This window comes from Filicampus tigris, chromosome 4 (assembly GCF_054856515.1).
Source record: "Filicampus tigris isolate MCC_2025a chromosome 4, RoL_Ftig_1.0, whole genome shotgun sequence".
Classification (NCBI taxonomy): Eukaryota; Metazoa; Chordata; class Actinopteri; order Syngnathiformes; family Syngnathidae; genus Filicampus; species Filicampus tigris.
In genome coordinates this window covers 2,078,688-2,106,504 of record NC_141220.1, presented here as the reverse complement: position 1 = coordinate 2,106,504, position 27,817 = coordinate 2,078,688, and the positions used below count along the sequence as shown (strand labels likewise).

Here is a 27,817-nt window from a genome sequence, read left to right as displayed (position 1 = left end):
TTATTTAGCTGAATATTAAGAATGGGATAATTGTGGTTGTGTAAGGAGGATCTGAACTTCATATTATTCAGTTTGTCATTTTATTTGAATATACGATGTGTCAGGACAGGAGGGTTGTGCTCAGTGAGAGAAACATTCAGGCCCAACTTCCATTAAGTCACATTTCTGTGTATTAAATGTTTTTATATCAAGAGTACCACACACATTCAAGACAAATTAGTTGCAGTTCTCTACATGGCCACGGGGGACAGCATGAGTACGCCTTCATGTTTAATGCCGAAATAACGCTATCAGTCATTTTAGAGCATTTTCAAATTTTCAAGCCCCATAGATATTGTGATCAACGATTAAAAAGTATATACGCAAAACTGTTAAATGAATGCATAGAAACTCTCCTTCCACCGGGAAAATAAGTTTGATTTGGCCTTTTTTTTTTCCGTTTTTTAATCAGCAGTTGAAAAAAAAAAATGGTAGGTTGCACAAAATGCCGCCATTTGTCCTAGTGGACTCAAGAACCGAGCAGATCTCATATTTAAAATGGGGCATCAATGTCATCTAATGGAGGTTCTGCATAGTAAAGTTTCCAAGTTTGAAATTTACAGTGGAGTAGTATCAGATGGTCCCCGTCAGCCCCAATGAAAAAATGGAATACACAAAGTATGCTTGTCAATGGCAGAGAATGAGTTTTAATTGTTAATATGTACACAATAGATATATTTAGCTACTCACACACTCACACCAGAAATGTTTTTTTTTTTTTTTATCGCACTGTGATAAATTTCATGTTTTAATGTGGTAGGTTTCAGGTTTTAATGGAACAGTGTGTATAATGTTTTGATTTTTTAAAAAATTAATTCATTTCAAAACCCACTATTAATTTCAGTAATACGCAAACAAATATGTTCATCACATCAAAGTAAAATTTTTGTTTACATAATTGTCGGTCTAGTAATCGCTAATTACATTACATGGGTGGCGCCTCACCATACAGGACGCTGACATGTCTCGACGCCATCTTTCTGCTACGGAGACCCAATCACAAATTTGCGATTAATGACAACAGCATGTGTAACAAAGGCAATGCACTTGCTTCGACACCTGACGGGGTACTAGAAGTCGTTTGCGTTGACAATTTGCTCGCACCTCTGTTGAAGAAATTGGTGGTAGGCTTGTGAAGTGTGCTCTTTCTGAGGCACCGTAGTGCGTGCGCTTCTGAATGCACGCGCTTTGAGCTTAGGTTGTTGCATTCTATTAGTTCACCACGAGATGGCACTAAATTCTACAAACTGTCACTAACGTGATAAGGTCCACATTATAGCGTTATTTTTCATGTTGCAATGTGATAAACTGTAATTCATGTTTTAAAGTGATACATTTTAACGGGATATTTCATATTTGCGAGTGGTAAGTTTCACATTTTAACATGACAATTTTCACATTTTATGTTGCACATTTTGATGTGCTAAGTTTCATGTTGAAAGTGATAAATGATGTTTAACGTGATACGTTTCACATTTTAATGTGATAAATGTCATGGAATTTGAAATGAAACTGAAATTTAAGTGAACGTCACAGATTTCATGGAATTTGAAATGAAACTGAAATTTAAATGAAGTTCATTACATTAAACTAATACGCTTCCACGCTTACCTTTTTCATAAAAAAAAATTATGTAATGATAAATGATGTTTAACGTGATACGTTTCACATTTTAATGTGATAAATGTCATGGAATTTGAAATGAAACTGAAATTTAAGTGAACGTCACAGATTTCATGGAATTTGAAATGAAACTGAAATTTAAATGAAGTTCATTACATTAAACTAATACGCTTCCACGCTTACCTTTTTCATAAAAAAAAAATATGTAATGATAAATGATGTCTAACGTGATACGTTTCACATTTTAATGTGATAAATGTCATGGAATTTGAAATGAAACTGAAATTTAAGTGAACGTCACAGATTTCATGGAATTTGAAATGAAACTGAAATTTAAATGAAGTTCATTACATTAAACTAATACGCTTCCACGCTTACCTTTTTCATAAAAAAAAATTATGTAATGTTAGAAGTCGCGTGTGTGTGCAGTGTTGTCACTGGTTAGCATGATTGCCTTACAGCAACAAGATTGAATCAGAAAACAAGTTAGCTTTAGCATGCTGCAACGTTACTAATGCTGTGTTCTACAGAAGTCCTTTGATCTGTTGTGATTGAAGGATGACCATCATCGAATTTCCTCAGATGAGCTAATCATATTTCACTTGACTTCATCATCATTTTTGTCATCGTCAACATCATCGACACTGCTGTCTTCATTGTCACTATCATCATCATTGTGATTTTTGTCATTATCTTCAACATGAGTCTTCCAAGTGAGGATGTTCCTCTTCTGGTGGTCCAGCGCTGTCCCCACAGTGACGAGCAACGTTTCCCAACCTTTAGCGAGTCAAGACATACATGACGGAAAAATGTCAGCAACATCACCAAACAAGAATGTCATGAAAAGAATTTGAGTCGAGGGGCCACATGCACCCCAATTTGACCTCAAGTGGACCTCGTAGACCCGAATATTTGTGGCCTGATAAGCTATAAAGAATGCTATTTTTTTTAATATTTTTTTTCAAGAATATGTTCTATGCAGGCCCACTAGTTGAAACAAGGCATTCTGATGAATATTGCGTTTGTGGAAGAAGTGTTAATGCGCTCATTTTTAGCCATCCCTGGGGGCGGCCATTTTGTCTTCTGTCGACTGAAAATGACATCACAACTGCTCACAATGAGCAATCATGGCTCAGATTCAAAAAACAGGTCAGCCATGATTAGTCGTTGCTAGCAGTTGTGATGTCATTTTCAGTCGACAGAAGACAAAATGGCCGCCCGCAGAGATGGCTAAAAACGAGTGCATTTTGTTGCTTAACTTATATTGCACAAACACACTATTAATTAGAATGCCGTGTTTCAACTACTCGGCCTGCTGGGAACATATTCTTGAAAAAAATATGTTTGGGCTGACTTTGCCTTTAAACAAGGCATTCTGATTATTATTACGTTTTTTTAAGAAGAGTTAATCCACCCGTTTTTAGCCATCTCAAGGGGCAGCCATTTTGTCACTTCTGTCAACTGAAAATGACATCACAACTGTTCCGGGGTCAGGTAAGAAGCAATCATGGATGACCTGTTTTCTGAAGCTTCAGGATTCATTTTATTCTTGTTATACATGTTGACATTGTCAGTTCAAAGTTGGAAGTGAATATTGTTTGTCAGTTGTTACACTGGAAAATGCTTACAGTTTCAGTTCAAGACGACACTCCGCTGAACTCATTAAATCCCAGCTGTTTTCACTGGAGCAACTCCACTCAATCCCAGCATTTTACTGGATTTTGACTAATCTTTCAAGGCCCACAGAATATTATGTTCTACTGCTATATAAACATGGAGCCTACCAAAAAATTAGACTCCCTTCTCCCCGCCGCTGGCCAATATCTTGACAGAAAAATGGACTCACAGTGACTCTCTGTGCCATGGAAGCCTGTTCACAGCCTGGTTCCTCACTTAAATCTGTCCCCCAAGCAACAACAAACTCACTATTGTCACATCTAAGCCTCGTCACGTAAAATAGACTAAAGACAGACGAAAGACGGATTAAATACATGGGCTTCTGACTATGCTTAGTCCGTCTATTTTACAATTTTACCCGTCATTCGTCAACCATCAGCAAAACGGGCGTCCGTCATAATGGCATTGATGGGCATTCCGTCAATGTGACCGGTCCGTCACATAGATGGAATGCCCAGGTCTGGTCTGTTTGGATAAACATGCGTCACTAATTCGCTTGTCTCTAAACAAAGACAATTAGCGACCTGCTGCTGCTGTTGTTGCTACCTGCTGGTATGGAAGAGTACTACAATGTAGTAAAGAGATGATTACGCTGCCAGGCCGCACAGGCACACAAATTAGATAATTTCCCATGGCACACCTGACAATACACTGGTGTGCCGCGGCACGGAGTTTGAAAAACACTGCTGCATACTACTAATGTACAAGATAGGCCTGTACCTCTGAATACATGAGCCCTGAGCAACTGTGATGTCATTTTCAGTTGACAGAAAGTGACAAAAAGGCCGCCCCTTGAGATATCTAAAAACGGGTGGATGTTGCCGCTTAACTCATATTTCACAAATACAACATTAATCATAATGCCGTGTTTAGACTAGTGGAGGTGCATAGAACATATTATTTAAAGAACATTTTACAGTTGACTTCCCCTTTAACATACCTGGCACTTGATTTTCCACACTATAGCATTATCCCCCACCCTCCCAAGTTACTTCTTATTATTGTTTACAATACCACATTCACAGCCTCCATCGGCGACATAAATGTACTGTAATTAAGTGCGCGTATGTCGGCAATCAGTAACAGATTCATGCACATGTTCAAAGGCCATTCTGGAGGGATAGAGCCATAAGAAAGGTTTCGCCTCATCACCCCCTACCACCCCTCTCCTCTCGTCTTCAAAAATATATCGGGTCATGTGTACCGGATGCCAGCTTGAGCTGCAGTTGGGAAAAACTCACTTCCTATGCTTCCTGATAGGCTTCTAAGATGATCTGGCGGCCCAGATTTTTAACTCAGTTGTAAACGCTTTGTGCTTCCAAACGGGAGGCGCAGGTTTGATCCCCAAGTAAAAACATTTTAAAAAATAATAATCACCACCACATGTTGAAGGGTTGTGTGTCAGTCTGCCCCATTCGAAACTGCTGGATGATCTGATTGATTGTGCAAACAGAAATGGTAGAAGATTCCGCTTTCTGTAATCTGCCATTTTGTAAATTATTACAGGAGAATATTAGGTGCTGTTTTGTTGGCAGAAGTGGGTTGTACAAAGTAATTACATCAGGGGTGCTTTCCTCTTTTTTAAATTTTGTTCATATTTTATTTAGACAAACTTTGTACGTCATTTATCACATTAAAATGTGAAACGTATCACGTTAAACATCATTTATCACTTTCAACATGAAACTTAGCACTTCAAAATGTGTAACATAAAATGTGAAAATTGTCATGTTAAAATGTGAAACTTACCACTCGCAAATATGAAATATCCCGTTAAAATGTATCACTTTAAAACATGAATTACATTTTATCACATTGCAACATGAAAAATAACGCTATAATGTGGACCTTATCACGTAAAAGTGACAGTTTGTAGAATTTAGTGCCATCTCGTGGTGAACTAATAGAATGTAACAACCTAAGCTCTAGTGGACCTGCTGGGAACATATTCTTGAAAAAAGTATGTTTGGTTTGACTTCCGCTTCAAGCAAGGGTGCCAATAATTATGGAGGGCACTGCACTTATATCTTGATGCATTTTTTTCGCCACATCACCAAGACCTTTTTAAGTGGTAAGTGATTATGTAAAAGCAAGCGTTTCTTTATATAGCATATGTTAACTTTGGGTTTAAACTGTAGATGAATCAAGATACATTACTTGAAATAAAAAAATAAATAAAAAAAGCTTAATTTTTAAGGAATCAGTAGCATCAACAAACCTGGAGTATCATGTGACCACAACTTGTCTTCCAAGTGTACTTTGCAATATCTCCCTCTGCTGGACGTCCTCGTTACCACCTGCAAAACCCACCCAGTTCTTATTGACTGACAGCCCATCTTAGTGATGACTGATGACCGATCCCACTAACCAGGAAGGACGTCTTCCGCTGTGTCAGTATACACGGAGCGGAGCACATCCGCTTGTTGCTGCAGTGACGTCCCGTTGCGATGCTCCCGTTGTCTGTTCCTGTAAACAAAAATGCCGACTCCCACCGACAGCACTATGATGGCGAAGAATACGATGGCGGCCACGCTGATGCTGATGTGATCCACAGGTTTCACTGAAACACCAAGTACAGAGTTAAGTAATTGAGTAACCCCCCTCGACAAAAACAAAACACAAAAAAAAACAACACCCAACCCCACCCCCTTCCCGTCGGGCGATATCTGAAACGGAGGACTGACTCACTGTGGCCATGTGTCTCCTTCCAGGACCTTTTTTGAGCTTTATGTACCTTTAAGGACCTCAGAAGCCTTGCCGCATTTAAAGGAGATGCATTCAGTCCGGCTCTTAGTCTCGTAATAGGGAAAACGTCACTTCCTCCTGCCTGTTCTCTCACTCAAATATGTCTCCCAAGCAACAACAACTCAATCTAACAATACTATTGTCACAGAAACCTCACCAATACATGCTTCTTCTTTTAACACATTTAAGGACCTTTTTGGGACCTTTATGTACATTTAAGGACCTCGCACCGCGCCACATTTAAAGGCGACACATTTAGTCTCGTAATATAAGGAAAACGTCACTTTCTCTCGCCTGTTCCTTCACTCAAATCTGTCCCCCAAACAACAACTCAATCAATAATATTGTTACAGAAACCTCACCTCACCACGAAAATAGACTGTGACATAGGCGGAAAAAATGGGCTTCCGACTATGTTTAGTGCGACTATTCTTATAAGTTTCCCGTTTATCGCCAACAAAATGGGCATCCGTTATAGGCGGATAGATGGACCGGACATATGTGGAATGCCGAGCTCTGTGAACACAGTTAGAGAAACAGTGTCCAAACTCGGTTACGTTATTGTATCAGGAAATAACACGAGAGAGAGAAGTTCAAAACGTTACAAGACAGTTATACGACTCGCACCGGAACACTTCCGAGGACCTCCCTCCAACTATGGGGTTCCATTTGTGCCAAAAATATGTTATGTGTCGATGATACGTGTCTATGGGGTTCCATTTGTGTCAGAAATATGTTAAGTATCGATGATACGTGTCTATGTTATACGTCCATGATACGTGTCTATGTAACGTGTCGATGAAAAGTGTTTGTTGGACGTCCATGATGTGTCTGTTATGTCGATGATACGTGTCTATGTTATGTGTGGATGATACTTGTCTATGTTATGTGTGGATGATAAGTGTCTATCTAGATAGCCATGATAAGTTCTATGTGAGACTTCCATGTAAAGTGTCGATGTTAGACGTCGATGATAAATGTCGTCCGTCTTTAATAAAATCATTCTAAATAAAATAACATGAATAAAAGTATGTCTGTTAGTTCATTCCTACCACCGTTGCGACATAACGCCGCTTTATTTACAGCCGGGATCAACTTTAGGGTATGTCTTATTTTAGGCATCTATTAATTTCTTCTTATTTTTGTTTTATCTATGTGCTGTGCGCTGTTTCTACACCTAGATGTCAGTAATGCCAAAGGAATTGAACTCAATGCGGCCATGACATGAAGGACAGGAAAACAAACTATGATTATTATTATTATGATGATTATTATTATGTGAAGGCGAAGACCTTCATTATTATTATTAAGTCAAATTTATTTGTCACTTTTCTGTACGTTGCTAAACGGACCAAAAACCCTCCCCAAAAGCACAGCCACAGCAGGTTACCAGAAAAAAAAAAGGAAAAGACATTTATACTGGCTGAAAATAAGACACACAAAAAAGTTGATCCCGGCTGATAAAACAAAGCGGCGTTTCGCAACGGTGGTGGAAATGAGCGAACAGGGCCGCATGCATACTTATTGTTAATTTTATTAAACACTGACGACATTTCTCATCGCCGTCTAACATCGACACTTTACATAGACGTCTAACATAGACACAAATCATGGACGTCTATAGACACTTATCAGCTACACATTACACAGACACGTATCATCGACACATATAGACACGTATCATGGACGTCTATCATAGACACTTATCATCGACACATAACATATTTTTGGCACAAATGGAATCCCATATCCAACAAGACATCTGATTGGCTCAGACATCAACATCATCTTTAATTGGTTAGATTAACCTTTACACAACAAACTACACAAAAAAAAGGAAGTGTGTGCGCATATGTGTGTGCGCTAGGTATGTCTAATATGAAGCAATGTGTTTTAATCCTCACAAAACAATTTTTTTGCAAGTAACATCCCATGTAACATTCATTTGATTTGTGACTTTGAACATTTTATGGGCAAATTGCTATAACAAAAAACAAAAACAAAAAAGTGGTAAGTAAGTTTCGTATTTTTTTTTAATGACCACCTAGCACTGGATGATATGGCCCAATATTCATATCACGGTATCATTTGCATCCATTCACTGTAACGGTATATATCACAACATAAAATTAAGGGTATTTTTTTAATTAATAATGTAATAAATGACACTTCTGAGTATGTTAAATTTTCATTCGACAGACCCCGCGAGAAGAGCTGGTCTCTCTGAGTTAAAGGGGAAGTAAATCCCCAAATTTTCTTTACAAGAATATGTTCTATGCAGGCTCACTAGTCAAAACATGGCAACTTCAGAAAACAGGTGAGCCGTGATTGGTCGTTACCTGAGGCCTGAGCAACTGTGATGTCATTTTCAGTTGACAGGAGTGACAAAATGGCCGCCCCCTGAGATGGCTAAAAACGGGTGGATTTTATTGCTTAACTCATATTCTACAAATGCAATATTTATCAGAATGCCATGTTGAGCCTAGTGAAGGAACATAGAACATATCATTGTAAATAATTATTGGGGTGTTGACTAACTCTTTTAACAGTCATTGAAGCCCAGCTAGACAATTTAAGCCGAGCTGGCCTTTGTCTTCTGCCTCACGGTGTCACAGCGCCAGAAGAACGGAGTTTGGCTTTAACATGGGGTCATTAGGTAACACTTAAGCATTCCGGCGGCGCTGCGTTGGTTATAGCCATTCTCGAGGCTCCTTTTGCTTACTTATTTGCCCAGAACCAACCACTGCTTGTCTTTGAAAGGTTTAAAAGCAATTCTGACCTCTTGTCGGTCATCCCGAACGCGTTTGGCGCCGTGTTTTTGGTTTTGTAGAAGTGACGTCAAAGGACGGAAGTTCCTTCTTAATGGACATTATTTGGCTAACTACTGCCGCCTAGAGGCTTGGCATGCATTTGAAAACGCACTTCCGCGGTTTCGTGTGTTTGCGTTTTTTTATGTGTATTCCAACGCAGACGGGGCGGGAGGATAATCTTTATACATTTATACATACTTTAAATGTATAATTTTGCCTTTAAATGTTGTTTCGTAACTACCTTGTGTATGAATTGCACTATATAAATCAAGTTGCCTTGCGTTTCACATCTACATAGCTGTGATGATAGCTTAGCAACTAGCATGACTTCTCCGTTTTTCTCCCTGTCCTTGTTTCATGATAACGATACTACAGTAGGCAGAAGTGAAGCGTATTCGCTGTGGAGGTGATTAGGGACTTGACACTGGATGTAAAAGTGTGCTTGCAGCTCTGTGTCATGCTTAGCCACGTCAGATAGCCAACCATAGCTCGCAGGGAGCTGGGTTACCGCAAAATAGCATACGTACAGCAAAAATCAGGAAGCCTTGATGTCTACATTCATTTATGAAATGTGTAAAAAAAAAAAATAAATAAATAAATAAAAAAAAGAGAGAAAGAAGAAATCAGAGAGGCTTGACGCCAAGTTTTTTTTCGTTAATTTCATCGGATTCATTTATGAAATGTGTAGGGAAAAAAAAAGGAGAAAACGAAGAAATCAGATAGGCTTGACACTAATTTTTTTTGTTAATTTCATCCTATTCATTTATGAAATGTGTAAAAAACAAAAAAAGTAAATAAAAATAAAAGGGGAAGAGAAAGAAGAAATCTGAGAGGCTTGACGCCAAGTTTTTTTTTGTTAATTTCATCGGATTCATTTATGAAATGTGTAGGGAAAAAAAAAGGAGAAAACGAAGAAATCAGATAGGCTTGACACTAATTTTTTTTGTTAATTTCATCCTATTCATTTATGAAATGTGTAAAAAACAAAAAAAGTAAATAAAAAATAAAAGGGGAAGAGAAAGAAGAAATCGGGGAGGCTTTACGCCGAGGTTTTTTCTTTTTTGTTAATTTCATCGCATTTATGAAATGTGTACCGGCCAGCGTCTTGGTGGCCCGGTTCTGGTGCTCATGTTGGTGAACGCAGGACTTTTTTTAAATATCAGGAACAATTAAAATTCCGGCTGTAACAAGTTACCATAGAGTGATTTCCATAACAAAATATGGACAACCCGTAACAATTGTCAGCTCTCTTTACGCAACATCAACCAATTGAAAGTGTTGAAAATCGCTTTATCTCTTTTTAAGCACTATGAAAGGGGAAATCAAGTCAAAAATTGTCAATGAAATAATGTTTTATGTGCCCCCAACAGTCCAAACACGGTATTCTAATTGATATTGCATTTCCAGAATAAGAATTAACCAGATTAATCCAGCCATTTCCACCTATGTTAGGTGGCTGACATTCAGCAACGCCCTCTACCGTGGCTCGTAAATTACTTCAAAGTGCCCTCGGGCTCACACTGTGAACATCATGGCTCATGTGTCGTCGGTGTTTGGTTATTTCCTCTTGCCATTAGAGCTGCTCGATTTTGAAAAAAATAGTAATCATGATTATTTTAGTAATAATTGAATTCATGATTATTCAAACGATCATTTATTTATTTGGTACAAAACAAGAAAATGTTTAAAAAAGTAAAAAATATAAAGACTAATAAATGTAGGTAAGTCCCTAGTGGACCAAAAAAAAATAATAATCATAGGTATGAAATTTAAAAAAGGTGCAAATGTATAAATTCAACTATGACATATAAATGAATATTAATAAACATTTTTCACGATTATACCAATGTTGTAGTCGTAGAATGTAATAATGGTAATTGTCATTGAATTTCAAATAATTGCACAGCCCTACTTACCGTAATTTGTTTTGATCACAGCGGCGTCCAGCGTGGTGATGATTTTCTCAGGTAGTCCGCTGAGCCTGAAGACGCAACTGTAGCGGTGCCAGTCGGCGGGCGGCACGGCGCCCACATCCAGGCGGACGCTGAGCTGGAAGGTCCCGTCATGGTTGCTGAGTAGCTCGCCATGCAGCACATGCTCGTGAAGCTGATCGCCGTCGCGCATCCAGAACATGTCCACTTTGTTGGGGTAGAATCCTGTGGCGTGACACGTGACCGGCGCGGATGGCCGCGTCTGCAGCAGAGAGACCAGGGGGCGCTCTGAGGAGGTGAGACACAATCAAGTCATTAATTTTGTTTTGGGATGAGGCTGCATCATCAGAGCACATCGAGCGATGCGGCAAAACTCCACTCAACACTCGCGCAGTGCGTGGGGAGTCTGAGAGGTTTCATGAGTGGCGGAGTCTTGGCCACTGGTTTTATGTCAGTACAAATTTCAACCGTGACTTCCAGTGTGACAGTTGAGCAGCATGGACCTTTATTGGTTAAATTGTTGCTCTGTTATATTTGTATTGAGTTATGTTGAGTTGTAGCACACTCCCGTGGCGAAATCTGTGATGTGCATTACAATGATGTGAGTTTACGTCGTCACGTCAGTATTCAACGATATGCCCGGAGAGCAACGCGTACCCGATGGCGTCTTGGCCCACGTAAGGCTGTAAGTAACCATTTGTGATAAAATGCCCAATTTTCCCAAGCTGTAGAGTGTTAAAATTTAATCACATGTTTTTGGCAAGCCAGATGTTGCTACATACGTGTCTAAGTTAAAACGAGTCATTTACTACGTTAGCATTTGTTAGCATGCTACGCTAGCGGACTTTAGTTTTGCTAATTAGGATAACTATGTTAGCGTATTCATGTTGTGTTTGTCTATCCTAAGTCAGAATCCATGTTTTACAAGATAATTCATGTTCTCAACAATGTAAACTTGTACTTTATGTTGTGGTCATTTGTATTTCATTTCTTTACATTTTAACACATGTATGCAACTGCAGCTAGTAAACAATGTTAAACTGACATTTTAAATGCTGTACTAATACTGTATTTGTTATTTGGTTTATTGCAGTCTACAGAAGAAGAAGATGAATTAGAAAAATTCCAACGAGATTAACCCTTATACGGTATTTGTCCATTTTTGGGGATAATTCAGATCAAAGAATGTTACATCAAAGCCAAAGCATTTAAGAAAAATAACAAATAACACTAGGGAGCTGAACTTTCACCCAGATGGTCAGAACATGCGAAGTTCAAAATGGCACCATGCTGTCATTTTTAAAATCAGTCCTGCATGAGTTAGCTGGTTTCATATTTTATAACTACGCAGGACGTATTTTGCCATTTCTTGGCCCATTGACTCCCATTATAAAGCATGATTTTTGACGCACTGTAAACCTGATGTGTTTTCGTGCATTTGCAATATTACCCGATGAAACCATTGCGTGACGCGTATACTAAGCCGTAAAAATCTAAAATTGGAGTTTAGAGCAGGGGTGTCAAACTCCAGTACTCAAGGGCGGCCCTCCTGCATGCCTTAGAGGTTTCTTCGTCCAACACACCTGATTCAAACAATCAGGATCAGGCTCCTGCAGAACTTGCTAATGAGCTGATCATTTGAAACAGGTGTGTTGCAGCAGGGAGAGATGGAAAACAGGCAGGACAGCGGCCCTCGAGGACGGGAGTTCGACACCCCTGGTTTAGAGTGTTAACAGCCCTAATCCACTAGGTGGCGCTAGAGGGCAACTAACGATTTTGCTTCGAGATGACATATGTGCTCCTGGCATGAGTTTGCATGAGCCAATTTTTTCCGGGTCACCTCTACTTAAGAAAAGACAGTTGTGTGTGTGTGCGTGCGTGCGTGCACATACAGGAATGTATACTCACGTACACGTGCGTCAGCCGTGCGCGCGTGTGCAAGTGAATATGTGCACTCATATTGGAAAATGAAAATGATGTATGCAAATGAGATCGCATTGCTTTCGCTGGTGTATGCGCTGTGACACCCAGAGCGCATGCAACAGTGAAAGCATGCATAAAAAGCTGCATTGTTTTTGACAAGAAACGTATGTGTGTGTGTGCGTGCGTGCGCGCGCGTGCATGCGTGTGAGATGAATGGGACAATTATGACAAATAGTACGCATGTGCACGCACACGCACGTTCTCACGCAAGCGCACGCAAACGTTCTTGCTTTTGTGACCGTGTGTGTGTGTGCACGTGCGGTTGCGTTTGAAGACGTGCAGTCTGCAGTGAGAACGTAAACAAACCACACTTGTTGACGGAATGGTTCAGGGAATTTTGAAGAAATTTTGAAGTAAAAGAAAGCCAAGAATAATTCTTAAATTATATCAACTACAACCACGGCAAAGAGGCTGTTGATCACCTGGGCTGGTTGTCAGAGTTTGTTGTTATTGTTATAGTGCTTAATTCTGTAGTTGTTCGTTTGATTTACATGAATTCTGTTCTAAATTCTTCAGTTGTGATTTCTTTTATTTTTTAACCTTTAATGGTTCAATTACCTTATATAACATTTCACTTTGATTTATAATATATATATTTTTAAAACATTTAAAATATTCATAAATGACTTAGCTCTCATAGCATAATACTGATTTTATTGTTCATAGAGGGCATCAACAATAAATAAATATATAACAACTATATATGTATACGTATATGTACATGTATATGCATAGGTCTGATCCCCCTGAACATTTTGAGTGGTTGAAAGTAAAAAATATTCAGAAATTACCGAGTTATCACATTTCCAAGTGTCACCACGAGGGGGAGAACAATTGGGAAATTGCCCTTGTCAAAACAATGGGCATGCAAAAAAAATCTGTTATGACTTTTTGATTTATTCAATGCTCTAATTATGTCATATTAAATATCCCAAATAGATTTTTTTTTTTAGATATATACAGCATATTTAGTCTTGCTATTAGCATACCACAGCTGTTAGTGTCCATAGAGGGCATAAAACAAAATAAACAAATAAATGAAAACTATATATGTACTAGGCTCCAGCATGCCCCGCGACCCTTGTGAGGAGAAGCGGTATCGATAATGGATGGATGGATATATATATGTACTAGGGCTGGGCGATATGACTGAAAAGTATATCATAATATAAGTGCTTCATAATGGTCGATATTTTTTTTAAACTATTGAAAATAATGACCTGAAGAAAAATACATTTAGGTTATTTTATTTTAACATAATACTTAACCTTTAATAAGAGGGTTAATGTAACTATGAAAGAGTGAAATAAACTGGTCGATAAAGGTTAAATAAACTCAATTTTAAAGATAATGTGCTTAGCAGGGCTGAGAAATGTTTGAAAAACTGTCATAATCTATGTATTTCATATCAGTCAATATTATAATATAATTATTGATTTTGTTTTAAACCTTTTCTTTGAATAACAGTTAGCTGTTTTTTGTACATTGTTATGTAATGTAATGTGCAGTTTGTCCTCCATCAGTGCATTGTAAATTCTTATTTGCATCAGGTCTACCCCAAATTAGTTGTTGACACACATATATTAGCCTTCATTCAATGTTCATCCAATGTAAGAGAACGAATACTCTTGCAGTGCATACATCATCGTTGACCAACCGTCTTAGGTCTACTTTATCTTTTTAGCGGACTCATTATTGCCATAGTCCATTCATATTTTACTTGCTTGATTTTACCTTGAGTGCGATGCCGGTGTCGGACAACGCTAACTACTGCTAGCATGTCAAGACAAGAACTCCTCTACTTGTACACCATGGCTCCATCCACGGGTTTTTAATAGGGTTATCATGCATAATATAATTTAATTGTAAGAGTTGTACTGAGTCGAGTGGTCATTTATTTGAGCAAAGTCACGGCGCTCGCTCGCTAGACGCGAGCATAGCGCACGGCCGCCGGGCCCGCGAGCGTAGCGCACGGCCGCCGGGCCGGCGAGCGTAGCGCACGGCCGCCGGGCCCGCGAGCGTAGCGCACGGCCGCCGGGCCGGCGAGCGTAGCGCACGGCCGCCGGGCCGGCGAGCGTAGCGCACGGCCGCCGGGCCCGCGAACGTAGCGCACGGCCGCCGGGCCCGCGAGCGTAGCGCACGGCCGCCGGGCCCGCGAGCGTAGCGCACGGCCGCCGGGCCCGCGAGCGTAGCGCACATTGTTGGTTTAAATGCTTCTTCCTCGTTGGTTTAAAAGCTGCTGCTTCTTTGGTTTAAACGCTTATTCATGTTTGAAGGCGGAAGCGCGCTGCCTACATCACGCACCATGCTGTGATCGGGTTTGTTTTTATTAATTTTTTTCTATCGAACGTTTTATCGAAGGCATTTTCTATTGGTATCGATCACGTGTCAATCGCGATACATATCGATATCGAATTATCGCCCTAGCCCTAATATGGACGAATAGGTCAGGTGCCACTGAACATTTTGGGTGGTTGAAAGTGAAAAAATATTCAGAAATTACTTAGTTATCACACTTCAAAGTGTTGTCCATTTTTTGGACAAAATTCCGCCAGAGGGGTAAAAAGTTGGAAATTGCCATTGTCAAAAATAGGGACATTTCCCCCCCAACAATTTTTATTATGACTTTTTGACTTATTCAATGCTCTTATGATGTCATAGGACATATTCCAATTTGATTTTTTTTTGGGGGGGGGGGGTATATACAGCATAGTTAGTTTTGCTATTAGCATACCACAGCTGCTGTGTCCATAGAGGGCATAAAAAATAAATAAAATAAAAACTATTTATGTATGGATAGGTCTGGTGCCACTGAACATTTTGAGTGGGTGAAAGCAAAAAAATATTCAGAAATGACTTAGTTATCAGACTTCAAAATGTTGTCCATCTTTTGGACAAAATACTGCGAGAGGGGTAAAAAAAAAAAAAAAAAAGATGCAGAAAATAAAGGACTCTTAAGGCCACAAACAACCTCATTAACTGTCTGTCTAGCTGGATAGAGCAGTCATACGTCTGGTGAGGGCAGAACAGAGGTGTTAGGTAGAAATTCCTGCAAGCCAATGTGTTGAACTCTACTCAAGTCAAGATAAACACGACAATTGTGATGACTATTGAAGTTCTGTGTATGCAAATGCGAGTGAAAATTTAGTCAAGCTTGCCGATGGTTGGTCGTTTAAAATTCGCGGCGGACCAGCCTATAAGATAAGATAAGAATGCCTTTATTGATCCCACAGTGGGGAAATTTTCAGTGTTACAGCAGCAAAAGTATAGGTCACACAGGGACGGCGGCATAATGTAGCCATTAATGTATAACATTGACGGCAAACATTCAGGATCAAACCTATGTAAATATACGCAGTAACATGTGTATATACATCTACATAAAAGGTATGAGGAACATTCATTTTAGCCTGTACATAGTACAGAGGAAAAATACTCTTAAGTAAGTGACTGTGCTGCAGTGCTGTAGTGAAATGTAAGGAACAGCATTGGATAAAAATAAAACTAGACTAACAGTAGTTGGGAATGTTGAGAATTGCACGGTATTACAGTAGTGGGGAATGTTGGGTATTGCACGATATGAGCTCAGGTGCAGGACTGCACAATTGCACTAATGTCCGCCAGTTTGTAGAGACTACACAATGTTCTTGTTAAAGAGTCTGACAGCAGCAGGCAAGAAGGAACGGCGGAATCTCTCCTTTACAAAGCGAGGGTGTAACAGTCTGTCACTGAAGGAGCTGTGGAGTGCTGTTAGGGTGCCCTGGAGGGGGTGGTCCGGGTTGTCCAGCATTGATGACAGCTTGACCATCATCCTCCTGTCCCCCACCGAGTCCACAGAGTCCAGGGAGCAGCCCAGGACAGAGCCGGCCCTCCTGACCAGTTTGTCCAGCCGCTTCTTGTCCCGGGCCGAGACGCCGCCTGCCCAGGAGACCACTCCCTGGAAGATGACTGATGCAAGCACCGAGTCATAAAAGTTCCTGAGGAGTGTCCCCTGAACCCCAAAAGACCTCAGTCTCCTGAGTAGGAAGAGTCTGCTCTGACTCTTCCTATAGAGGGCGTCTGTGTTGTCGCTCCAGTCCAGTTTATTGTTCAGATGAACACCCAGGTACTTGTAAGTTGAGACTCTCTCAACATCTGTTCCCCGGATATTCACTCGTGCAGGTGAAGAGTGCTCGCGCCTACCGAAATCCACCACTATTTCTTGGGATTTCCCCGCATTGATCAGGAGGCGGTTCTGCTTGACGGTTACCATTTTTTTCCCCGCGGAAAAAAAGGCGAATGACGGACGACGGAAGGGACCCACACTGCAGACGGATGACAAATAACGGATGCTCAATTTTTAGTAAAATGCCCATCTCTAGAAAAAACGATATTTAAGCCGTATCAGGTTATAAGGCGTGTACACTGCTGGTCCTTCCCTCTGGAATGACCTCCCAATGGTTGTTAGACAAGACACAAGACACATTTCTTTTCTCTGGCTTTTGATCAGACCTGAAATTTTCGGCTCTTTTCTGGTGTCAATTGTATATAGTGTTTTATGACAATTAAGTTGGCTTCATTATTGATATTTTATTTATATTTATGTATTTATGTCTATATTTATTAATACATGTATCACAGCCTTTTATTGTTTTTGTTCTATTTATTGTATTGTTGGTAAAGTGCTTTGTTACAGCTCTAGCTGTTATGAAATGCACGATATAAATAAAATTGTATTGTATATATGTACCTGAAGAGAATCTTTCATAACAGTGCCTTTTAACACGGCAGCAACTTTGCTGATTAAAACGGAACAGAACCAAGAGAAAATAAACAGTACTTATCTTCATTTCACTTCTGCTGCCGCCTCTAACATCTCACCATTGATTAATTGACGCTAAACTTGCGTGCAGCAGCGCGATTTCCTTCTTGGATAGCAACATCGATGGCCTTCAACTTAAAACTTGCATCATACGAACTTCAGTTCTAATTAAAAAAAACTATTACTTTTTCCACACCCTTATGGATTGATATTTTGTTTTTTTCTTTTTAAAAAATGCTTCGTTTTCACTAAACCCATAGAATATATAATATCGTCATTGTATCGTTAGAGATCTCTGGCAAAAATATTAAGTCATGAATGTTGTCCATTATGCACAGTCGTAATTTAGAGTGAATAAATAAATAAATAAATAAATAAAATCCACGGATTTGCCGTACGAAGGACTCAAGCAACTCACGTATCCTCTGCAGAAAACTCTTCCCATATTGCAGCGTCTTGTTGAGGCGCCAAGGGCATTGCACGAGCAGGCGGTCCTCCATGAACTCCAGCCAGCCCTCGTTGTCGTTCCACTTGCGGACAGTGAGCTCCAGTTGAGGCTGAAGCCAGATCCACCGCCGACGCTCCATGTCCAGAACCAGTGTGTCTTCGGCATCGTAGCTGTGATGGTTGAAGCCTGACCAAGAGCCACTCTCGTCGTCGTACTCACAGCCGTGCAGCACCTGGAACACGTGAACGCCTGAAAAAGCACGGTGCGGGGATACTGCATTAGCTTGGCCCTTCAGCCCTTTAGTTTCATCGGGTGTTTTTTCAAGTTATCTTGTATAATATTTTCAGGCTCTTAATAAGTACAGTACCTTGCTCCTTGTTTCTCAAAACACTGAAAGCGACAGCGAAGTTGCTCTCATGCCGCCATATTCAGAAGCGTCTTATTTGTGTTAAACGCGCGTTGAGGTGAAAGGATCGAACGTTGAGAAGCTATCCACAGGCTACCTTAAATTGAGGGACCTCTAATGTAGCCTCTGCGGAGGTTTTATTCCCCTTGATAGTGACGTTAGAAAATGGGCATATACCAGCTGGACTATAATTAGTGCAGGAACTCACATTGTATAGCTCTTTTTTGTCATTCCTTGATTATTTTAGGTTGAATATTAGGGATGCAACAATTAATCGAAAATCGATTTACAATCAATTTCAACTGCTTAAAGTACCGTATTTTCCGGACTATAAGTCGCAGTTTTTCCCATAGTTTGCCCGGGGGTGCGACTTACCCTCTGGAGCGACTTATGTGTGAAATTTTTAACACATTATATTGTATCTCTTTCCTTTTCAACGTCAGCAAACAATACACCAAACAACCTCAGGAGGGCGTTCTAAGGCTGCATATAAACCTGCACTACATATTGACTTTACAACGGGCATAATAATATATAGTGTATATCATTTCACATATTATTGTAACCCACATAAAGAAACAAAGATAAATCCTAAAAGCTATTAAAATGCATGAATAATTTAAACGGTTAAAATCTAACATTTTCATACGTAAGTAATTAAAATAGTATGATAAAGACAATTTGACTGTTTATCAATATACATCTATACAAAATAGTGTACACTGGCTGGGGTCTTGCATCAGCCACACGTACGCAAGAGCTGAGAGCGGGGAGAAGAACAAAGAGATAATCACGACCGAATACATAAATACTTTTGTAGACTTGGAAACATTCTACACGGTCGGGGATAAATAAAAGACTTATTTAATCGATCTACAATCGTTTTGGTGAGTTTAAAGTTATTGTACCGTAACTTTCTTGTATGCTACATGTGTGAATGTTAGCTAAATGTTACCATCGTAGCTCGGTGGAGAGGATGTGTACTAAGAGCACAATTTCCTCCAAAAATGCGACTTATACTCCAGTGCGACTTATGTTTTTTTTCTTCTTTTTTATGCATTTTATGGCCAGTGCGACTTGTACTCCGGAGCGACCTATAGTCCGGAAAATACAGTGTGCATCGATGTAAGAAAATAGAAGAATCGGTATTGAAATCACAAAAGTATTTGTAATTTATAACAATCAAATACATTGTAACAAATATGGGATGCCATCTGGGGGTGAACACACGGCGTGAACCCCCCCTCCCCTTCTCTGCAGCAGACCTGGAATACACATACGACCCTCTGAAGTGCCAGCAACCCAGACTCTTGAGCGACATTCCAGGGCCCAATCGACCAACAGCATGTTCTGCATCTTTCCAGAAGATCGCAAGAACCTGATGACGAACCCCCTGTGTCTGTATTCAATTAGCACGTCTCTGGCGGATCTGCCCGGGAGATCAAACTCAAAGTGACCAAGAGGCGCCGGTGCCAAAATGGAATTTTGGGCTATACATCCTACAACCGAACCACACATTACTAGGGCAAGTGCGACCCCTAGTGGCAAGTGTGAAGATGGACTTGCCAGCGCCTGCAGTTGGAAACTAATTAAAACTATGTTTTAATTTGTGTTCGATGTGGTCGCTTTTGATTTGCCTCCAGAGGTTGCATGTGAAAGGAAAACAAAATCCAACACATGCTGATTAGCGCATATTGCATTTTTCTTGTGTTCGATGCAACCACTTGTGCTGATGCAGTTACAAAAAAACCCAACTTTTTATGTGTTCCATCACCCAGGGACGAAACCAACCTGCTCTTCAGATGCGCGTCCCTGAAATGGTTTTGAGTGGTAAAACAAACAAAAAAACAAGTATTGTCTGGTGATTTGAGCAAAATTCTGTAGCTTCAAAACTACAAAATTAGTAGCGGCGTCCCAGAAAAGCCGACCCGCTATCAAGACCAGTGTCCGCGCGCCCGGACCGGGTAGCCCTAACTGGTCCGAACCACGCCGCATGCTGAGCCGCAGAACCTCCATGGCCATTCCAATAATTTTTCTTTGGTTCAACTTTAATTTTTGGACTTGACTTTTTCTTCCTCTTTCTGGCTCCCTGTGTCGTCACTCTCCTGCTACACGCCGTTTTTCCATCCGCGCTGAGCGACGACAATCAACATCCCTAAGTGCAGCTTGCAATTTCCTATAAAGTGCATACGGTGGACTTCCGGTAATGGCGGCTGGCTGAAAAGATGTTCTCGCTTTTGCTCCGCTACCTTTCTACAGATTCCTGATAAAATACTCGCTGAATGAGACTGAACTACGTGTATGTATCAGCTGTTATGCCTCTTTCACAAAGGAAACTCAGTAAAACCTCCAGTAAGCCGTCACAGTCGAAGTTGTCAGACTTCACTTCAAAAGTCAGCTCCGTGGTTAGCGGCGAAGCTAATACATACGCACAAGCAGCCCGAAAGTGGAAATACGGCGGGAGGCGCGGACGCAATTCTGGCTGCAATTGCGAATTTGAAGTCTGATTTCTCCTCCAAACTGGATGGCATTTTGACCGCTATTGAGACTGTGAAGAATGACATACAAATGACTGCGTGGAAAGAATAAGTGAAGCGGAGGTCTGGGTATCAATGGCAGAGGATAGCATTACCATGCTACAAACAGAAGTGAACACTTTGGAAAGTAAAACCAAAGGTCTTGAGGAAAAACTACTGGATTTGGAGACTAGATCGCGACGTTCTAACGTGAGACTGGTTAACCTGCCCGAAGGCTCAGAGGGAGAGGACACGTGCGCCTTCCTGGAGGGTTGGTTACCTGAAGCTCTGAACTTGGCACCGCTACGCACCGCTTTGACGCTCCAGATCGGCCAGAAGAAAACCTCAAACGCTGCTACGCCGAGGACTCTCATCATGAAGTTTTTAAATTACAAGGACAAAATGACTGTAATGAGAGCAGCCAGGGCGAAGAGACAAATTCTCTTTAAGAACTACCCAGTGAGATTCTATTATGACCATGCAGCGGGCGTGAACAAAAAACAGAAGGAGTCGACGCCGTGAAACAATAACTACGAGCCATGGGGATTAGTTATGGCATGATTCCTATTGCGCGACTGCTCGTGACACACGACGGACAATCCTGCATCTTTACCCAGCCAGCTGAAGCAGAGGACTTTGTAAAGACCTTGAGGGCAAGTAATCACTAGTATTACCCCGTTGTAATATTGGTTGATCATAAAATATCAAATGTGAGAAGAAAGAGGCGGAAAAAAAAACGCGAGAAGGCGGGAAGAAAAGAAAAATGTTTCCTTTCCTGGCTATATTGGACAGTGTCCGATTTAGAGGCTTATGGCATGTTTTGTTAATTAAATTTTAATTTATCCCCTTTCTTCTTCAAGATACTCAAGAAGCAAGTTTTTTTTTTTTTTTTTTTTTTTTTAGTAGCGGAGTGAATTAAGAGGGAAAGTATGGTCCTCACTTTGTGTGGAACAGCCTACAGCCATTAGATAGGTAGTAGCATATATTGGGGGAGGGAAGTGGGTAACAAGTTTGAAGTTAAAAGGGGTTTGACTGTTTATTGTTATTATGGGCTCCAGTTTTAATGTCCAGATAGTTTTTGTTTTCAGGTCTGCAAATAATTTGATTGCACAAGCAAGTCCACCTATTGTTGCACATAATGACTGGTGGATTAACAATAAAAATGTTGTCTTGGAACTGGACTGCAAAAATGTAAAAAGGTGAAGCATGTGATGACGAGAGTGAAATCTTTACACACACACACACCATCAGTTGTCACGTATCCCCCAATCTTTTGATATGCGTTTCTCTTCATTTATTTAGGATTGCCTTAGCATAGGATTTCTTTATTATGTTTCTGTATCTGACCATTATATGTCTCGTATAGATTTCAATACCTGTAGAAAATAAATCATTGTCATATAGAGAAATCTAGTGTGAATTGTGTGTGTTTGAATCAAAGTGTCAATCACTAGTCTAGTAAATCGGATATACATATTTTTAATGTAGCTCCTTCATATGTTAAGACTGAATGACGAGGACTTTTTCGTCCATCTTGGTCCAGAGAATCAATCCAAAACGGGCGCGGTGCCCCTAGCGGCGATCGAGAGTTAGTGCAGGCATTAACTCGAATCACCGTCTATTTATTAAATAATATTTAATACCGGTATTTGCTACACTATTGTACATGTATTTACTTCCATGTTTAGTTCTGGCACTAACAAAAATAAAAATGTAGTTAAACAGTCACAAAAACTTACAGTTTGTAGCAAGAACAAAATGCAGACGTTATAATAAAAACATTTTGGTATTAAAATGAGTCATTCATTTTGTTGAAAAATTATTCAAAAGAATTGAATCAAATCAAAATCACAAACTGAAAATCGAAAATCGAATCGGGGCTTGAGTGAATCGTTACATCCCTATTGAATATATATATTTTGCTTTGTTTCTGTTCTATTTGGGGAAGTGCCATAATTTCCGGAGCTGATTTAAAGATGTAACTGCTCAATTTAGCCATACAAATAAATATGTACCATATATTCCGGACTATAAGGCACACCTTTACATAAGCCGCACCTATCCATGTTGAAAATAGGGCCCGTGCACGGTGTGTCATCGCTGACGTCGCTACCGGGGTAGTATATTGGGAGCGCACTGGAGGCAACGTGACAACTTTTGTTACATGCAAGATGAACCCGCTGTGTTTCTCGTTTCATTTAGATGGCCGAAATACATAAACATGGTGAACCGTTGCGGTGTTAGGGGCTGCAGCAATGCCACCCACGGTCACAAAGTAAGAAAACTGAACAACAGACTGAGTTTTTATAAGCTTCCTGCTTGGCGGAAGTCCAAGGGAACCCTCGTTTTGGCATGTCTTGGATAGCTTGGTTATCAGCTCTATGATGAAAACAACCGTCTTGGGTTAGAGTATGCTGCGTACATTTTCTGAAAAATGTCAGAAACTAGCGGGAATTGTGGATCATTATTTTACTCAAGTAAAAGGAACTCTTTGAAAATTGTCATGTACGAATTAAACACAAAGATAAACCACGTTTATGTGGGGCCTTGTATTCCAGTTAAAAAGAAACCAAATTACCAAATGGAATGAAAATACTCCATATCACACATCACAGGACAAATCGGAATAAAATTTCATTTGGGTTCAAAGGGATGGCACATTCCTGTTGCTGGAGTATGAGTATGAAATTAGCAGAGCTGGGCACTTGAGCATTGTTTGCCCGTCCGGACGCGACCCTCCACCCTTGACCTGGGTACCCTTCCGGCCGCGACCCCCAGGCCATATTCATAAACATTGTCGGCAACAGACCGCCAGAAATGGCAGTCAACAAGTTACTTATTTATTTTCCACTTCCTCTCCTTTCCGGCCTTCAAAATAAAAGCATACCAGCAAACCCCTGTAAACAGCAAGTTTGCCATGTAGTATTTCCGGAAGTAATGAACGCCAGAAGAAGTGCATGAACTCCACCTTGATGTGCCAACGTCAGTTGAGTTGAGTCAGCAATATAATCGTGGACACAAGTTGTTTTGCATTTAATGCATTTAATTTTATTGCGAAAACGATCTGGAAGGTGGCGGCTAAGGGGGAACGTGGGTGACTATCTTGCTTATGCTTACTTTGCAGCAACGAGCTGCGTGGTGCATCCGTCTCCGTGTGGGAAACTATCATTGCAACATGTGAAACAGCAATGTGCGCTCAAGTGTGTTTGCATTTCCTCATTGTCACGTTACGTAACCCGCACCTCCCACCTGCAACTGGGGGATACCATTACAAGAGGAGGCGGGGGTCCTGGCCGGGGGGCAATACCACAATCTCTATAACAGCAGTTGTCACTCGCGCGGACGCAGGAGTAGAAAGAAGCCTAAAAATAAGTCTTTCACCGAGTAGGCTGAGATGAATTATGGCCACCTCGCGAGCACGTCACACGCACGAGGGCCGATAGTGGGCCGGATTAAAATACACCTCCGGCCATGCTTAGTTAAGCCATTTTTAAAAATTTGTCGCCCTTAAACCCCCCCCGCCCATGAAACGGGCATCTGGCCGGGCCGGAGGGTCCGACCGGTCCGGCCCAGGGACGGACTGCCCAGCCCTGGAAATTAGGAGAATGGTAAAGGAAGTGACAACGCAAAAGCCCATATCTCACTGAGCGGCAAAGGTTTGCAAGTGTGTGCGCACGTAGCGAATATTGGCTTTTTTGTCAGGGTTTGTTCAATATTGTAAACAGTTGCAAAGATATTCCCATACAGTTTTAATGGTTGCAAACAGTTTTTCTTGTCGCCATCAAATTTTGAACATGTTCCAAATTTCTTTACAAAAGAAAAAGAGTTTGAGACCATTAAAATTGTTGGCGAATTTCTTTGCAAGCATTTACGACGAAAAAACAACATTGGCTAGGTGCGCAAACACTTGAAAACCTTCGCCGCTCAGTGTGAAACCTTACAGAGCCTTACAGAGACAAAGACAGAAGGTTCACCCACCATGTGAATGGTTGAATCTATCCCTAAGTATTTTCATGTTGATGTTTCCAAAGTGTTCCTGCCCTTGCCAGAAGGCTGTCTGCTTTTTCCAGTAATCAGGATCTTGGTGGAGGACGTCATCCATCCAGGACTGTTTGGCCACGGCCACCTTGGTGCGGCTGTCATAATGTTCCGTCACCACACCGTCCACCACCACCACCGCCATCATGGACGGAAGACGCGGGATGTTGCTGGTCACCGTGTATACATGCCACAGTGAGTGGAGGGCTGCAGACAGAAAAAAGCATTTCTTAGTGTTAAAAAAAAAAATTGGGAATGGTCTATACATGTATATTAGGGGTGTAACGGTACGCTAAATAACATTTCGGTTCGCTAAATAACATTTCGGTACACCCACTGTGTACGGCGATACACGGCGTGATGACTCAAATAGACGTCATTTCCGCTTGTTACTTTCAACTGTCAATAAAACACTTGATATTCATGTCACTTGCCACATGAATGAAGCGGCCTGTTTCCTCCTCGCTCCAAAAGTGTGCTTTTGTGCTGCGTCTCTAAGCATGTTGACATCTGCTTGTGTATTTGCGGTTGTTGCGCACCAAACACCGCACTTCCGCATACAAGCACTTCCTGTACTACAAAGACCAGTATTCCTTGCAGTTGTGCATGCGCAAAGTGTCTCAATCATGTCTGCGCGCCGGCCGCACCTTTGCCTTTTTCGCCCTCCTCTCCTTCTCCATCCACCTCTAAGCAGTAATGCTAAGTACAGCATCTTATGTTTTTATTTTAATGTATTTTCGTTTTTTTTATACCAAGCATTTTGATGTAAACAAGGACAGGAAAACCATTGCCACTTGCCACACATGCAAGAAATGCATTTGAGTGAAATGCAAGGAGCACACGTCTATAACCATCACATACTCTGATTCATGCATGTAAGCAACACACACACACAGTTTATGGTTTAATTTTCATTTGCATTTCTGTTTAAAATGAAGTTGTTTTTATGAGAAAGAAATTACTTTTTGCCTTTATCCTACCATAATATTCAGCTATTCAACAGGACAAGACATCCTCTCCATTCAATCTACGGTCAAAAGTGCAAAATCTCAATTATATACCATGTTTCAAGGGTGTCAATGGGCCAACTTAAACCATACTTATAGGGCAAGTCGATCACACCATACTTTTCATGATTATTTTTGTCACGTTCGATGAAGAGGTTGTGGTAGCCGTTGTGCTACATGGTCATTCAAATTCTGTCCCCAGACTCTGTGCACTTCAAACTTGCAAAGCACTTTGTGCTTTGGGATTGTGGATTAACATCTCAAACAACACGGTGTTACATGTTTTAAGGTTCAGTATGTTTGTTTTTCGCTGTCCCGATCCAGTTTTCTTCTCTTACGATCCAATGACAGCCTTATTTTATTTTATTTTTTTATGTATTTGAATACATAATAAGTGCAAAAATGTAGTGTCACTGAGTAAGGTGGTAACAATTTTTACTCACTACAATGCACGATATGAAGCATTGAATAAAAAAAAAAATGTTTTCCCCACCCCCGCCGGCGTACACCCACCCAAGTAGATTTCAAATCTGTGGGAAACACTGGACACAATATGCTTACATGTGACCATGAAATAGTCACAAAAAATGGGTGCACAAAATACAGTACTAATTTGTGAATTCAATTCACATGAACAACTTTGACATCTGGGTTAGCAATTGTCGCACACCTTTGCTGAAGACCTCAGTGACTGGTGTCCTTAAAGACTTTGACTGTCTTTGAATAGTCTGTCCTCATCTTTAGCCTGCAATGGCAATTTTTTCCACAATGTCTTTGTATCATATTACCAGCCTAAAAGATAATGTAATCTTACTTGTGTGTCACCATAGTCATTTCACCCCTGCATTTTTATCCAGGCCTTTTTTTAAGATAAATTTGCTGAGCCACAATTCAAAAGCAATGTCTGATTTTCAATGGTTAATTTGAATTAACTTGTCATTTATCATTATTATTATTATTTCTTTCACAAAGGGGTACCAAACATTTTCTCCAAGTGTAGTTGGCTTGTGGAATTAGGCTGGAGCTGAAGAATTACAGTACATATCGCCATCTCCTGGTTAATATGAGAAATGCTATCATTGGCAACTTCGTTTTAGAATTAAAAAAATGAAACTCAAACTGTTTGTACACTTTTCCTTCCTTAGTCGTTACAGATAACAAACTAGAAAATCAAGCTGCATATCAATTTTAGTGTTTCTATTTAAAAATGAAAATCAAATAACACATCGTTTTCCCATTTCTAATATCTGCTTCCAAACAATATCCAATGTCCAAAGGTGACACGGACCCCCGAGTTCCATCATTTAAATTGCCCTTGCCGGACTACGGACTTGTGGAAAAGGTGGGAAAAAATGACACGCAGTGGCGACCCCAAGCTGGACAAATCCAAAGAAAAACAAGGTGCATATGAAACAGAAACACTTTATGCTAGCATGTAAAAGGGGATATTAACATGTTTGTAAGCTAATGTTACGCCCAGCTTGTTCATTTCACTCTTTGAAAGGTGAATGTGTACCCGATGTGGGACGAAGAGTGATCATATTTTACAAACATGCACGTACAACATGCACTTTTTGGACTGGTTCGAGATCTCACCTGAAGAAGCGACGTGACTCCATACGAGAACAAATGAAGCCACTTTGTTCATGTTGCGAGCTCACAACACACGCCAAGGTCAAAGCGAAGTAACTTGACCTACGAAACAAATTCCATCGACTCCATAAACGAAGTGACGAAGTGACAGATGTTGAGAGTCTGTAAGACATGCGCGATATGAGACGCGCATGCGCAGA

General features: G+C 40.5%; 1 protein-coding gene and 1 long non-coding RNA gene across 3 annotated transcripts; one reads left to right on the top strand and one right to left on the bottom strand.

The window, feature by feature from the left end:
* Positions 1-663: 663 nt before the first annotated feature.
* LOC147148085 (major histocompatibility complex class I-related protein 1-like) lies at positions 664-27,817 on the bottom strand. The gene is made up of 7 exons (XM_086027752.1): positions 27,621-27,817; positions 24,958-25,224; positions 18,028-18,306; positions 10,811-11,113; positions 5,708-5,899; positions 5,558-5,636; positions 664-2,439 (listed from the first exon to the last, which is right to left on the bottom strand). Exons 1-6 carry the CDS (start codon positions 27,670-27,672, stop codon positions 5,566-5,568), a joined length of 1,164 nt encoding a protein of 387 aa, XP_085883878.1. The 5' UTR covers positions 27,673-27,817; the 3' UTR covers positions 664-2,439; positions 5,558-5,565.
* On the top strand, positions 10,837-20,207 carry LOC147148086 (uncharacterized). Of its 2 annotated transcripts, none has more exons than XR_015086427.1 (4): positions 10,837-11,510; positions 11,919-11,973; positions 18,041-18,319; positions 19,727-20,207. It is a non-coding gene; the product is annotated as an uncharacterized LOC147148086 (long non-coding RNA). The 2 variants fall into 2 exon arrangements; XR_015086426.1 differs by having other exon boundaries at positions 19,724-20,207.